Source organism: Bemisia tabaci, chromosome 7, assembly GCF_918797505.1.
Source record: "Bemisia tabaci chromosome 7, PGI_BMITA_v3".
Lineage (NCBI taxonomy): Eukaryota > Metazoa > Arthropoda > Insecta > Hemiptera > Aleyrodidae > Bemisia > Bemisia tabaci.
This window is the reverse complement of record NC_092799.1, coordinates 29,363,719-29,379,049: the sequence shown is the minus strand read 5'-3', so window position 1 is coordinate 29,379,049 and position 15,331 is coordinate 29,363,719. Positions and strand designations below refer to the sequence as shown.

Here is a 15,331-nt window from a genome sequence, read left to right as displayed (position 1 = left end):
GTCAGAGAAGTCGGACATGAAATTTTTGACTAAAACTGCAAATTTTGATGTTCATTTCGTTCAATTTAGATTCCAAGAAGTGCCTCTTGAAGACAATTTCACGGGAAAACCAGTGGAACCACTTTTAGAACCTACAAGTTTCGTATAAATAGAGTTTTAAGCGTTTGAAGTTTCCAAATTTTGTCCGACCTCTCCTATTGACTCGACCCGCTGTGCGGCGTGGCGGTGAATTGAATTCCGTTCATTATCATAACATTAACTCGGTCGTCGGTCTTTTCCTCTTTCCCTCTTCCCAGGTCCCGGGTCCCGGATCCTTCGGCGGTTTTTACGACTCCCGCTACAATTATGAGCGCTCGTATTCGAGGTCGTAATTGGAATCGCCCGATTTTGCACAAATTCTCGTTTCCCGACGAAGGAACGTAACTCAACCCCAAGGTCGCAAAATTTCTTGAAAAAATGCAATTTTTCACAAGAGTATACCTGTGCAATTTCAGTTCAAATTTTTTATGATATTTGCGTGAGATCAGTAGAAAAATTAGTGAAATTTCAAGAAGAAATTCCCGAAGTTCTCCTTGTGAAAGTGTAATTTACGCGGAGGGAGTTGGCAACCGTGAAATATAGCTAAGCTCTTTCGTGAGGGAAACTGCGAAATTTCCCGGGACCGGAACTTTGCGCCACGCTGCAGAGCGTCATTGCCAGGGTCTGTGACTAGAGTACCTGATTAAAGAGAGTATGGACTTGCCGAAACATGAAAATGGAGCTCTTAGGGACCAGAAGAGCAACTGATTATCCCACAAGAACCATTAGATAACTCTCGCTGGAAGGGCTAAGGAAAATTGGAACGTCAGAGAAAAGGGTAATTAAATTTTGTGAAAAACCCTGGCTCTGAAAATATCTTAACGCAAAGAGCAACCGTTCAGGTACAAACAAAAATGCGGATCGGCGCACGATTCGTACACTGGAAAAAAAAAAAAAACACATTGGATCTAGAGTCCAGACTCTTAAAAACATCGACAGGAAAAAGTACTCTAGATTCAATCAGAATCTAGCTTAAATCAAGAACCGAAGTTTTGAATTTAAGCGGATTTCGTTTTGATGCAAGCAAAAATCCGATTGAATCAAGAGTATTTTTTCTTGTCAATGTTTTCAAAAGTCTGGACTCTAGATCCAATGTGCTTTTTTCCAGTGTGGTTTTGCCTACGTGCGCTCAAAACTCAGTCTGCAACTGATATCTCGTACTGGAGGGAAAAAACTCATCCGAGCATTACTCTCTTCGGAGAAAATTTGTGCTCGGATGGGCTCTTTCTATCTATGATGATACTTCAGTTTTAGTCTAAGTTTGGAGCGCATACGTTGGTAAAGTTATCAACGCCGAACCGTTCAGTTGGCTAACCGAATGTAATATTTTGCGCTCAGATATTTTTAGCTATATTTTACGGTTTGCAAAATTGTGTTTCCTTTGAATATCAGCTAAAATGTGCTTTTAGGCGTGGAGGGTTTGATTTTTGCCTGCAGTTTTGAGAAAGATCGGTAAGCTCGAAAAATTTGCTTGATATTTCAATGTTTGTCCTCTCTCAATGCAGAGTTATCATACTGCCTACACTGGAAAAAAAAAACACATTGGATCTAGAGTCCCGACTCTTGAAAACAGCTTCCTTCCTACTTTTCTACCCTTGCATTTAAGTCTCCGAGGATGTCGGTCCCGGATGACGTAACAAACACGCCTATCGATCGAAAGACTTCAAAACTTTAATGCCGACTTGCTTACCCTCTCGCAAGTACATTGGGAAAAAAACACATTGGATCTAGAGTCCAGACTCTTGAAAACATTGACAAGAAAACGGACTCTTGATTCAATCAGATTTAAGCTTAAATCAAAAGGAAATCCGCTCAAATTACGAGGCTTGGTTCTTGATTTAAGCTTAAATCTGATTGAATCAAGAGTATTTTTTCTTGTCGATGTTTTTAAGAGTCTGGACTCTAGATCCAATGTGTTTTCTTTCCGATGTAGTAAGGCGGTTAACCATTTTCCCCCGAAAAAGGTCTTTGAAATGAAAGAGAGTATAGGAGTTTTCACTCTTTGCTCCTTCCCCAAATGACGCTCCTGGTTTACAGTATGGTTATGAAGAGAGTGACAATATTGACACTGACTTGACCTCTTGAGGCCTGCCGAGGGCACGAAAACGGTGACTACTATAGATGGGAGAGGAATTGTTGCCAACTGCTGACAGTAACTATCTGCTGCACTTGTTGCCACTGCACTGAAAAAAAAAAGGGTCAGATTTTAGCCGAACTGGTCAGTTCAGCGGCGATTAGGCTAATAGGCAAACTGTTTGAAGTAGTAAACAAAATCTTTGAGCTCCTAGCATAACCAAGTTTATATACTATCTAAACCTCATTTTAGATTCATCACAAACCTAAAAGTTTATGTTGTATCTAAACCACTTCTAGGTAGTAGCTGAACTAGTTCGGCTATAATCCAAACTGCTGGCCATATACCGTCACAAACTGTTTAGGCAGGTGCAGTGACGAATCACGTGCGTTTAAAAAAGTCCGTTACTTTTTCAGTCTCAGTTGAAATGCTAATGGCGTCGCGAGTCGGTCGTATCGAGTCGGTTGACGAATTAAAAGTAATAAAAATTAATTATCTCAAGTGCTGTGCTATTTCAAATTCACCGCTCATTCGGAATCGTCAGTGGCGCTCTCTGAAGGCAGTAGAACTTAACTCTCAGTCTCAGTGCTGTTGAGTTGATGTCAACAGAAACTGATATCACCATCCCGGTGGGTGAGTCAAGGTATTATGTTACTAATTCTTTAATCATTAAACGAAACACATCCGAAAACATCATTACTGTTCTATTAATCTTTCAAGTAAACCAGTATTCCTTTGTCCAAGAGTGTAGATGTTTAACTAATCTGTTCGTTCGAGCGGCGTGCTGCGTGACAAGAATTCGCGTTCGAAACCGGAGGACTTTAGTCTGCCAGTGATTCTTATCATCAGTTTGTTAAATCAAGAAACATCAGCATTATCCAAATCATCGTTTGATCGCTCGATATCGGTGCTATTGTTTGAATACATGGGATAGTAACAGTGTGTACATATCTACGAGTCGCTCCTAATTAGAATCAGGACCTCATGTATGTATCAAAGCTCAATATTTTGGTTTCTTTCAGCGGCACATAGATTTTAAGGTGACAATTTTTTCTCAGGTAACTCATCTGTAATATTTTTAACTTCGTATAACAACTGAGAAATCAATTCACATCTCCGCTCAGCGCCAGAACACAAGTGTTTATTTTTCATTAAAGCTAACCTCAAAATATATTTTCATTCTTTATCCGCCTTGGTCTTTCATAACAGTCACTGCGGATCCAATATATCCATGAAATGAACTGTATTTTGTAGGAAGGTACCAAGTCGCATCAAAATCAAATTCAGGCAAAGAGGTTCGAAGTTTTACCACTTCATATGACACAACCAGAGATTAGTTCTGGAGGAATTCTTTCGAAGGCTGCCCTGAAATCATTTTATTTCAACTCATTTCTCCATCTTCTCTAGAATATTGATCCATCAAACCTGCTTAGTTCAACATTATAGTTTCTAGCTCTTTACTGCAATTAAATTGCGGAACTATAATTTGACAGTTAGCAGAATATCCTTCAATGTACTCACACTTCCAACCTGCAGAACTTACTTCGCAGATAACTGAACAACAATGATTCGTCCGTCCGGAGGAGAAGTTCGTAAGTACTTAAGTACATATACACCTACTAGCAACTTTACATATCTAGCCCCATTTTCAGTTGCAATATTAATAATATGTTTCATTTTCATGGAACCGGTTATGACTCCAGGTTTGTCTTCCTATAAGCTGTGTTTTTCTGTGCCCATTATTCAGGAGTCAAGAGTAGAGGATTAGAAGTCTGGAGAAGAACCGATCCATTTAATGCTACATCATTAGAATGTCCAAAATTTTAATTTCCAGAGAATTATGTGGTGATGAAAAGCCAGAGCCCTGTTATCCTCTGATTTCTTGTATTTTAATGATTTGAGTTTACTTAGGTATCAGATTTGTAATGGGTGGGTAGTGTACCTATTTGATCGATTGATGATAAAAAAATTGATGGATGCTTGTCCTACTTTCAATTTAAATTCACAAGTACCTGTTAAATGAATTCATAACGGAAATCAATAATTTCAGTGATATTATTTTGATGCTGTCTACATACACTGGGTTCTTATTCCGTGCCAGGATTGTTATCATTTACCAAAAAATACCTTGAAACTGAGCAAAATATTTTTTCTGGTATGACCTTTTGGAACTGCATAATAAGGGAATAATGTGTGTTCAGAATTTGACTAGGCATTCTATCCACTTTCCCTCCCTTGTAGCTAATCTTTTTTATTTAAGACCTTCATCATTTTTTCCTATTTTAGAGAGAGTAAGGAAATGCTGATTATAACAAAATTTGATGAACAATTACTTTCATCCCTGTTGAATAAAAACAAGTAAAACGAAGCACCTACCTAAAAAAATACAATAAAGTAAAAAATAAAATACCTAAAGTAAATTCATAATATAAGTAAAGTAAATTAATAATATTAAGTAAATAAATAAAATAAAGGAAATTAATAAAATAAAGTAAATACATAAAATACCTGAAGTCTAAAGAAAATCAACTAAAAAAACAAAATTAAATAAAGCAAATGACGTAAAATAATATAATCAAGTGAAAAAATAAAATGAAGTAAAATAATGCATTAAAATAAAAATCGAACAAAAGCTATGTAAATTGGTCGAGATATCCTGGCTGCCCTCTCAATTGGAAGCTAAATGCGGGTTTTTCGTCCCCGTAATTACGTTCTCGGCATGGCTCAGTAGGTAGGATCCTCGTCTTCGGTTAGGTAGGTCCCCGGTTCAAATCCCGACGTAGGCCAAAAAAATTCTACACGTATATATCGAGAAAAGTTACTCCAAATATCTCGTGGACCTTATTTTTCGCGGTTTTAGACATTATTTCCGTAAATAATCCATTTTGGGGGGCTCTTTTCAACGGTCCCCTGGCTACAAACCCCAAAATTTGCTGCCGATGCTTCAATTTAGCGATCCAAACCAGGTTTAGATTTTTGCCGAACTAGTTTAGATATTAGCTAAACTTCCGAGTCAGCGTAGAACCCAAAATCGGGTTTGCCTACTATCCAAAATAACTAGCTGGGGCCATATCAGCTATCCGGAGTTGGTGTTGTACACCGATATTCCGGCAAAAATCCAAACCCTTTTTTTTCAGTGTGGGGTCAAAGTGCAATCAATCGCGGAGAAATTTTATTTTTCGGTCGCGAGTCTCTGATGTGACGGACAATCATTGCAAAATATGTGCAATTTTATGCCAATTCTGAGGTCTATGAATGTATTCCCTATTTACATGTATCAAAACGGGCGTAGCCTGCACAAGATTATGTCTCGGAGACATTGACGCAAGAGACAAGTTTCAAGGATCCTGAGCAGTTTCTCGACAAATTCGCGTGGGTAGTTCTGTCCGTAATAGGTGTGCGAATCAACCGTTGCCACGACTAGTTCCCCGCCAGCAGGTTCACTCGCATACTTAAGTACGTTACGCATAGTCAGAAAATTTTCTAAAAATATATCATTTGAGGCGTCGAGAACCAAAACTAGCAATGTCTATTGCTCTGTCTAAAAATTGAATCGGTCATAGTTACAAAAGTTCTCAAGCGCCAAAAATAACACTTCGAGAAAAATGGTAGTAACTATTTTAATGGATCCTGTAGAAATTTCTCAGCTCCGAAATATTTAAGCGATGAATTAATTAATCACATTATTAACTGATCTGCAATTTAAAACGGGTTGGTTTATACAGTTTCTATCGTTTTTTTCGTATTTTTATATCTGGCGCTTGAACCTTTTTGTAACTGACCGATTCAATTGTGCAATCATATCAATTTTTTGCAAGGAGCTAACAAAACTTCTAGTTGTTTTTAAAAGTTTCTGAATTTCCTCGCTCAATAACAAATAATTTACATGGAAACATGAACATAGAGGTTTTCTCGACGTTCTTCCAATATTAAAATCATAATGATTTCACAATTTTTAGACAGGGCAATGAAGATCGCTGGTTTTGGTTCTCCTAATTTACCTTATGCCGTCAAAAGAATCACGACCTCAAATAATTAAATCATCATGCGGTACCATTAAAACTATTTTTGCAGGTGTATTATTTTCGCTTGATGAAATCTATTTCGTCTCTGGATCAGGTTTACCGGCATCAAACCAAGGGGCATTTGACTCAAGTCAATGGGTTCTGTTTTTATGAAAGATTTCGAAAAAGCGCGTTCATATTGAAGCACGTAAAACACTCAAATAAAGATGTTTCTAGATGGCTGAAGATTGTCCATTTTGTCTCTATGTCTGGCTCATTGACAACACTGCGCGTGCACAAGGGCGCGTCTGAGGAATGATCTCTCTTTGCATAGAATCGTGGCGCAACCCTTTTGCGCTGGATCGACAGCAGACAGCGACGGCGCTAAATGCTGCTGTTTTGAGGAAGAATACTGTATGAGCATTCGGACGTTGTCAAATTTCCCATGATAAAATCTTTCTTTTTTGGAAAAGTTACAAATATTTTTTCTTGAAATTCTGAGATAATCTAGATCGAATCGCGAATGAAATTTGCTGAAAAATTAGAGGAAAAATACTCGCTAGTTTCTCAAGTTATCAAAGGAAATTTGGCAACGTCGAAAAGCGCATACGGCTTTCTTTCTTAGGACGGCAGAACAGGTTGGCGCTATCGGGTAATTAGCCGGCTGTCGGAGTGACTGCGTGTGCCGCGAGTCGCGACCTTATCACTTTATGACTCACTGACCGCGCATTGTTACCCTTTGATGCATTTCAAGTGGCCAAGATCACATTGCACCGTTATTTATGCACAGAGTAGGTGTGCATTGCCGTTTGTTTCTTTCATAGGTTGGAGATCGGGATTTTAGGCCTTAAGCGAGAATTTTCGATTTTATTGTTTATTTCCCTGAAAAATTATGCGAGGAAATCATTAGAAATCAACTTGAAATCTGGATTATATTTCACCGTGGAGCAAGGCCGGCTTAAGGATGACGAATGATGAGGGATGACTGCACCAGGCACCACTACAATAAAGGAAAGACGCTAAAATAAGAGGAAGGAAAAACAACGAGGAACAAGAGAACAGAAAAAATGAAAAGCAACGAAGATTTTTCCTCCCTGAGCTTTGCTAGAACTAATAGACGATGTGTATATCTCTTGATAGATATCGTCCACTTAAGATCCGCCTTCAATTTCGCCGGATAGGCAACAAACATACTGGAGAGCGCGAATAGTTATCTAATCGAAAAATGCACACTTCTATCGCTCCTTGGCCCCATATTAGATTTAACCGATTGCATGCTAGGCTGATTCTAGTTGAATCCGTCCTTATGACCCTCAAGAAATCTATTAGCCACTACTAGTTTTCCATCAGTGCTAATCAGTAATCATTCATATTGTCATGTTTACTTGCAGCTACGAGGTAAATACCGCCAAAAATTTAATGCACAATAGCGATTTTTTTCCCCTAGGGATCAGATTAAGTACAAACAGTAATCCATTAGCCAATGACTTTTTCAATGGGTCCACAACCCAAGTGTTATGAGCGTAAAGTTTAATTCGCTGCGCTAGAGTAGAAAACCCCCCTAAAAAGAGCAAATTTCATTGAGAGCTTTTTGCCTGGGTATAAAAATGATGCCAGTCGATTGGCGAGGTTTTAGAATCGAATTTTCATGAGAAAAAGTGTCCCACCCTGCCGTATTCAATTTGTGTCATATCTTTCTGTATCCATCAATTATTCTTATTTTCCCCTTCCTCTGCATTCTCGTCCACCACCTCTCGGAACATCATCAAACTGGTAAACAAATTAGAAAAGAACATGCTTCTAAGTATTCATCTAACGATAAATATGCATGCATCTGCATCATACGTCTGCGTGCGGTCCGTGGTCTTAAGACCACCGATAAAGTCTCGAATCTTATACCGTGCCAATTTGCAGCTCAAAAAACTGAAGTCAGTCACAACCTCATCCGGAGAAAGGACTCAGAGGATGCACCGGTTGAGCCTTGAAAAAACCGCAATCTTATGATATCGAGGGCTCATGTCGGATTGGAGTTCATAGTTTGCCGCAGCCTCGCACGTCCATTTAGTCCAGACGCAGTCTGAGCCCCACATAGCACGAGATCATTGTAGCGGAGCAGCACCGGAATGCAAATGAATGCTAATCGAGGGAATCAGCGGACGCAGGAAAACACAAGAAAAAAATATCATATAATAAAGTATTAAAATTGTGTCGATCTAATTATGAGTACAAATGAGCAGTGGTATGTTGGTCAAGCGCACATGACATCTACGGATGATTGAGCCCGCTGCGCGCGCTGAGGCACTGTTGTCACGTTGGGCTAGAAAACCGCGCATTTTACACCGAGAGAAGTATGAATCGGTGAGAACGAAAACACACCAACTCGAAAAAATGAAAATAATCAAGACACTCGGAAAACTGCGCAGCAGTTGAAAAAGTTAGCACAAGGAAAAGATTTTCGGTGCCGAAACACACGTACTTATGAACACTTAAAAGGTCCACATTGGGAAAGATGCGTTAACTTCAATGACCTTTATGAAAAACTGACTCTCTTTAATGAAAAGCGAGAATTTTGGAGTTACCGAGTTGGTGTGTTTTCGTTCTCACTGATTCGTGTAAGTTTTTGGTATGGTTTTATTTGTCAATTTTAGCGTCTCTATTTTGAAGGATCCAATCATTTAACAGTTTGGAATAGGGTTTACGTATCTATTTATAAGCTCAATTAAAATTTAGCGATTGGATTTCTCTGCAGATGGATGACCCAGAAATTTCAGAGATACTCTCGGAGACTCTTCTGAAAATGATCCCGCAAATTTTAAAAGAACGCCACTCTAAAATTTCATTTTGTAATAAACCAATGACTAATTATTTCGTTTGATCACACTTATCCGTCTGTTGGCTATCTTAATCATCAGACGTTTGTTTTGGGACCTAAAAATTCATGTTTTAAAAAAATGTATAGTAATGATTTACTTTTATTTATTTGAAATTAAAATGACCTGATTTGAATTCGTAATATAAAAATCCCAGAGGTGAACATTTTGGAATTCCGAATAAAACCATTGACACAAACACTGACTGGAATAGAGAGATGAAAGGAATGGAAAAATCGGTGTATTTTATTTGATGACATACAGGGACCGGTATGAAAAGCTTGATTTGAAACCTCATTTAATGACATACTCACAAACTTTAATCTCCTAGATCCTGGAATTCACCTTTATTTCTAAACAAATATGAAGTTGACGATACTTTCGGGTACTGCTACCTCTCAAATTGTCAGAAGGCCTTTTTAATCTCACGCGTGGATTTCCCCAAAAATAATCAAGATTATCCATTGAACATGAATTGGATCACATTTTGCAGTAAGGAACCACTATTTCTGGCGCATTACAGAAACAAAATACTTGCCGTTGGTTTCCCTACACTGGAAATAAAAACACATTGGATCTAGAGTCCAGACTCTTGAAAACATTGACAAGAAAAAGGACTCTTGATTCAATCAGATTTAAGCTTAATTCAAAACGAAATCCGTTTAAATTAAGAGGCTTGGTTCTTGATTTAAGCTAGATTCTGATTGAATCAAGAGTATTTTTTCTGTGTCGATCTTTTTAAGAGTCTGAACTCTAGATCCAATGTGTTTTCTTTTGTTTTTTCAGTGTAATGCAGATATGTGCTTTTATGGAGGAGCCAGAGACAGTGGTACCTTATTTGAAAATACAATCTCAATTACTTGCGAAATTTCAAAATTTGATTCCCGATGAAATTTTGCAACCGGTTCACGCTAGCTAAGCGCGGTGCTAGTTACGGGAGGCGGAGGACTCGGGGTGAAGGGGAGTCGGAGCGCTGGTCGCATAATCCGTAAATCAAAGCCAAAGCAGAGAGATTATTAGCGAAAAGCCACACTGGAGCCCACCATTAACACTCGAATCTGCATATTCTATTTATTTAGCGATGTCTTGCGGAGATAATATATTTACGGGAAATGGACAAGATGGATTGGCGAAGTTTGTCCCAATGGCGCCGAGGCTGCGCCTGCGCCCTGCGTCTGTGGCGTCTCGCGGCGCGTTCGCCTGTTATGTCTATTCGCGGTAACTTGCTCTATCGTCGATATCGGTGACAAGCGGATTATTGCATCAGCATCTACCGTTGAGGGGGGACACGATAGCGAAGAGAGCAGTAAGTGCATGCTAGGGTGAACCTCGAGACACATAAAAGCATGTGCTAAGCATGGCTCATACAGAAATCCATTTACTGCTCTCTTCGCTATCCGGCAAACGAGGGGACCGTCCGGATCACTTGAACCCCGGGTTTTTTGGTCATTAAGCATACCAGTGCCTGATGCCGTCGGATCATCGAGAGAGGCTAGGTTGCAAAATTAAGTTTTGCGAAGATTTCAAATGATTAAACACAAAACCGTTTTCCTCAAGTCCGAGAAAAGCAACTTTCCCGATCAAGAACTGCAGTCGAACTCCCATCGTGTTGTCTCGATGTTGTAATCGTACGGGTTTTCTCCCTCTTTCTCTTTCCAGCGGGCCAATTATTGAAATTGATAGACAAGCTGTAGACAAAGAAGACAAAAGGGATATGAGGGATCCTATTGGTGGAAGCGGGTGTTTGCATTGGAGGAAGGAGGTAGGTAATAGGCTTAACGGCAACCCACGAGAGATCCCATATATAGTTATTCCATCATTTTCTCTCTTAGTCTATGGAAACCACCCATTTCAACCAATAGGATCACTCCATACTCCTTGTGTTTGCTGTGTCTATCGCTAGGTCTATCGTATTGTCTATCAATTTCAAAATTCAGCCCGCAGAGAAGTCTCTCGTAGTCAGGGAATTGAAGCATGCATGATCGGGGATTTTTCCCCCATAGAGCTGAGGGCTGATGGTGATTTGAGCTGTTCCTAAATTACGTTAAGCAATTTTTTGTCATTTTGGACCCCCCCCCCTTCCCTCCGTAACGCTTTTGTGACGTAGGTCCCTATCCCTTAACACGTAAACACAAAATATCGTAACGCTCTCCTTGATCCCCCCTTTCCCCCTAGAGCGTTAGGTAATTTAGGGACGGCCCCGTTACAGAATTTCGGTACATGTACCAAGTAATCAGGATTTTTTTTTTTATGAAGCCAGAAAAAGTTACGGACTCAAACACACCAAATAAGAGATAGTCAGCATTTCTATCAAAATTTGTCGGAATCGATACGTTGGATGAGTACGGGTATTTTGAAAAGCGAAATCGTGAAAGGTGACACGAGGTATACTATAATAATACACTTTGAATCTATCACATTTTTCGTCATATGTATAAAAGATTTTTCGTAAAATTCGATGATCTTAATTTCCATCGAAATTTGGCAACTCTGGAGAGAAATTACCGAGTTCTTTAATGTGCATCGTTGATTTAAGTCCAGTTTGACGGATGCCTGGCTGAACTTGAATCGTTTCGGATACTACCGCATCCTTGCGCCAATGCCATGGAGCGCTTTCAAGAATGTCATTTTTATCTGTAGTTGTTCTCAATTGAGTTTTTCTCTTTCCACCAGGTCTATTTAAGACTTATAAAGATTTCAGAATCGATAATCAGATATCTTCTCCATTTGTAGTTGTTATCGCTGAAAACACTCTCAATGTGTTTCCCAGTGGTTTCAAGCGCAATTTTTGCACTTGTCAAGCGAGGAGTTATTATCTTGTTAAATTATTTCAATCAGCAGTAAAGCATGCGTTCATCCAACCTAATAACCGATCTTCAAGCCAACTATTCCTTTCAAAATACTATGTCTTTCTCTGACGTCCGAGTTTTTTTCTTCCGACAATATTTCTCAATCCTAAACAAATTATAACGTTTACTGTGTAAAAAAATATTTTGTTAATAGTTCTCGGTATAACCTAATGCCAACCTCCACAAATATTTCCTTGTTTTGCGAACATCAAAATCTGAATTATGCTACCAGCTCTATACCCTATGCATCTAGTATACTTATCTCGTTTTTAAACATGTTTAATGTAAATTGATTTATTATAGTTTTTTTTAAAATAAGCCAAATTTTTTGGCCGTAATTGGATTTTTACCGTTGATTGTAATAATATTTTTATTGTTATCAAGTGAGACTAACATCGTGCGTTTTATGTTGACAGGTGACGGATACGAACGACAACGCGCCGGTTTTCGAGGAGGCGACGTACTCGTTCGACGTGCCGGAGAACTGGGTGCGCGGGGCGCGAGTGGGACAAGTGCAGGCCGTCGACGAGGATCAGGACGTCAACGGCCTCGTCACGTACTCGGTCATCTCCGACTGGGCCAATGACGTCTTCTCCCTCAACCCCCAGACCGGTGTCTTCACCCTCACCGCCCGGCTTGACTACGAAGAGGTATGTATCCATTATTCTTTCCATCCTGTTTCCTTTTTTAAAATCACCGATGACGAATTTGCAAGGACTGGAAAAAAACACATTGGATCTGGAGTCCAGACTCTTAAAAACATCGACAAGAAAATATACTCTTGATTCAATCGGATTTTTGCTTAAATCAAGAACCAAGCCTCTTAATTTGAGCGGATTTCCTTTTGATTTAAGCGAAAATCTGATTGAATCAAGAGTATTTTTTCCTGTCGATGTTTTCAAGAATCTGGACTCTAGATCTAATGTCTTTTTTTTCCAGGGAGGGTCTGAAATTTGATGAATTTCGTGATTAAGTGGAATCTACTGAGTGGGCTGAACACGAGGATACCCTTGATTCATAAATTGAGCAATTATTGGAGGAGATATGACAAAATAACCGATTCTGCTAAAATACATGTGTTTAAATGGGAAATTCTGCCAGATGACGTCATAAGGTGGCACATTTTCTCTTTTTTAAATAAATTTTTCTCCAATTTCCCATGTCAGAAAAAAAATTATGAAAAATACGAACTCAGCTCATAAAGCAGTCTCAGACAAAGCAATAAAATTTGTGTATACTCTCTATGGAACGAGAAAAATTCATGAATTTCCTTAAAAGGCACATTTTCTCAATTTTAAATCCATTTTCCTATTCAATTTCCCAGTTCAGAAGAAAATTATGAACAATACTGCAAACTCAGCTCATGAAGCAGTCTCAAACGAAGCAATAAAATGTGCGTGAACTCTTCATTAAACGAGAAAAATTCATGAATTCCTCAAAAGGCACATTCTCTCGATTTTAAATCCATTTTCCTATACAGTCTCCCATTTCAGAAGAAAATTATGAAAAATACCACGAACTCAGCTCATAAAGCAGTCTTGGACGAAGCAATATGTGTTTAAATTCTCCATATTGAACGAGAAAAATTCATTAATTTCCTCAAAAATATATTTTTTATTGGAGGAGATTTCGCAACGTTCGAATGTCGATACGGCGTTTTTCCTCGGCACAGAAAAACGGGACAGCATCATATCACGCGTGAACGAGGCGTGACATCATCCCGAAACGGTGCGAGCAGAGTCGTGCGGCTGGAAATTACCTTTCTCAGTGCGTGAGCGCCACTCGTCCAGCGTCGGAGTCATCATTTAGAGTGTTTAGAGAGTATTAATTGAATAGATGAGTCCGAATGGGAAATAGGGAATGGGGAGATGGCCTAGCGGACCAACTCGGGTTGGAGCTCTAATGGCAAGCACGGGGCAGGCACCGCTCACGTTGTGCGTTTCCTCGCATTCCTCGACCAAATCGTCGCTCCTCTGGCGAAAGAGCGTATCTCAATTTCTACATGAGCCCCGGAAAGCATAGAGTTATACGGAGAACAGGGCTCACGAGGGAATCGAGGTATGCCCTTACGTCTGAGGAGCAACGAAATCCTCCACCTTGAGCTCTACTTCCTGTACCTCTTATTGGTGGCCTCCTTCAATCGCAATGGGTCTGATGGAGTTTGAGATGTTTTGAACTCTCCTTCTATAAGGGAGGATTTGCACGACTGCTTCAAATGAACGTGCTTGCTGAACCGAGTTCTCGGTATTTTTCTATAATTTTTTATTTCATTTTGGGGATTGGAAGAAAATAGGCATACATGTAAACAAATTTACCACGTTGTGACGTCATAAGGTGGCATTTCCCATTGAAACGCTTTTATGTATCATAGCAGATTGGAATTTTTTAGCCGACGTGCGTTAAAAATCAGCATAAAGCTGAAAATCTCAATACAGAGGGAAAAAGCTCAAATGAGCACAATTTTCCCTCAAAGAGATACGATGTTCGGTGCAACACTAGTTATGACTCTGAGCTTTTACCCTCTGTATTGAGAATTTAAGCTTTATGCTGATTTTTAACGCACGTCTGCTAAAAAATTCCAACTTATTGTCTTTTACACCAGTAACTAGTTTCCATTTGCACATGAAAATCATCAAATTTCAGACCCCTGCCAATTTCCCATTAGAAGAATGTTGACGATTGAAATCGGTAGATCCTCCTCGGTAGTCGACAACAGCGCACAGTGGAACAAACGCAGATTCGGGATTAATTCTCTGCCTATGACTCCAAATTCCGCGTTTTATTTTGAATTCGACCGCTTTGATTTAGGATGCTTCTCAAAGGAAACTTTACGGAAAAACCAACAAAGCCTTTTTCAAACTTCTACTTTTCGTAGCAACTACGATTCAGGCTTTTGAAATTTCCAAATCATGTCCGATCTCTCCCATGGACTCGCTCCACTGTGCGGAGCGGGACACGAATCACCGGAGCATCGGTCCCGAAGAAGGAACGGGGCACCGAAAATCGAAAACCGCCCGGGCCGCGGCACTCGTTAAATCAGACTAGAGTCCCTTTATACTGAGAGTCAAGACAATTCGGCTCATGGAGTCACAAACGGGAATAAAGATTACAGAAATTGAACGATTTTTCGTAATCTTTGATCGGCCCATTCTCAAATTCCTTCCTCCGTTCCTTCTCTCATTCCGTTTGTTCCTTGCCGAACCCGTAATTCCCTGGTCCATTCCAGATTATAATCTTTGCAATCGGTGAAAATGTAATCTTTTTTCCCGTTTGTGACACTGTGAAGGCCTAAAATACGGGAACCAATCAGAACTGGATTCACATTGTCTTGACTCTCAGTATAAAGGAACTCTCAGCTCCACTGTGCGGAGTGAGACACGAATCACCGGAGCGATCGGTCCGAGAAGGAACGGGGCACCGAAAATCGAAAACCGCCCGGGCCGCGGCACTCGTTAA

General features: G+C 39.7%; 1 protein-coding gene across 1 annotated transcript in view; it reads left to right on the top strand.

Moving 5' to 3' along the window:
* The window catches only part of LOC140225081 (cadherin-related tumor suppressor-like), a 209,148-nt gene extending 195,742 nt beyond the window's left edge, over nucleotides 1-13,406 (top strand). The window contains exons 4-5 of the mRNA XM_072302583.1: nucleotides 12,292-12,525; nucleotides 13,356-13,406. Of these exons, the coding sequence (XP_072158684.1) occupies nucleotides 12,292-12,525; nucleotides 13,356-13,406 (285 nt within the window). The remainder of the gene's footprint in view (nucleotides 1-12,291; nucleotides 12,526-13,355) is intronic.
* The last annotated feature ends 1,925 nt before the right edge of the window (nucleotides 13,407-15,331 follow it).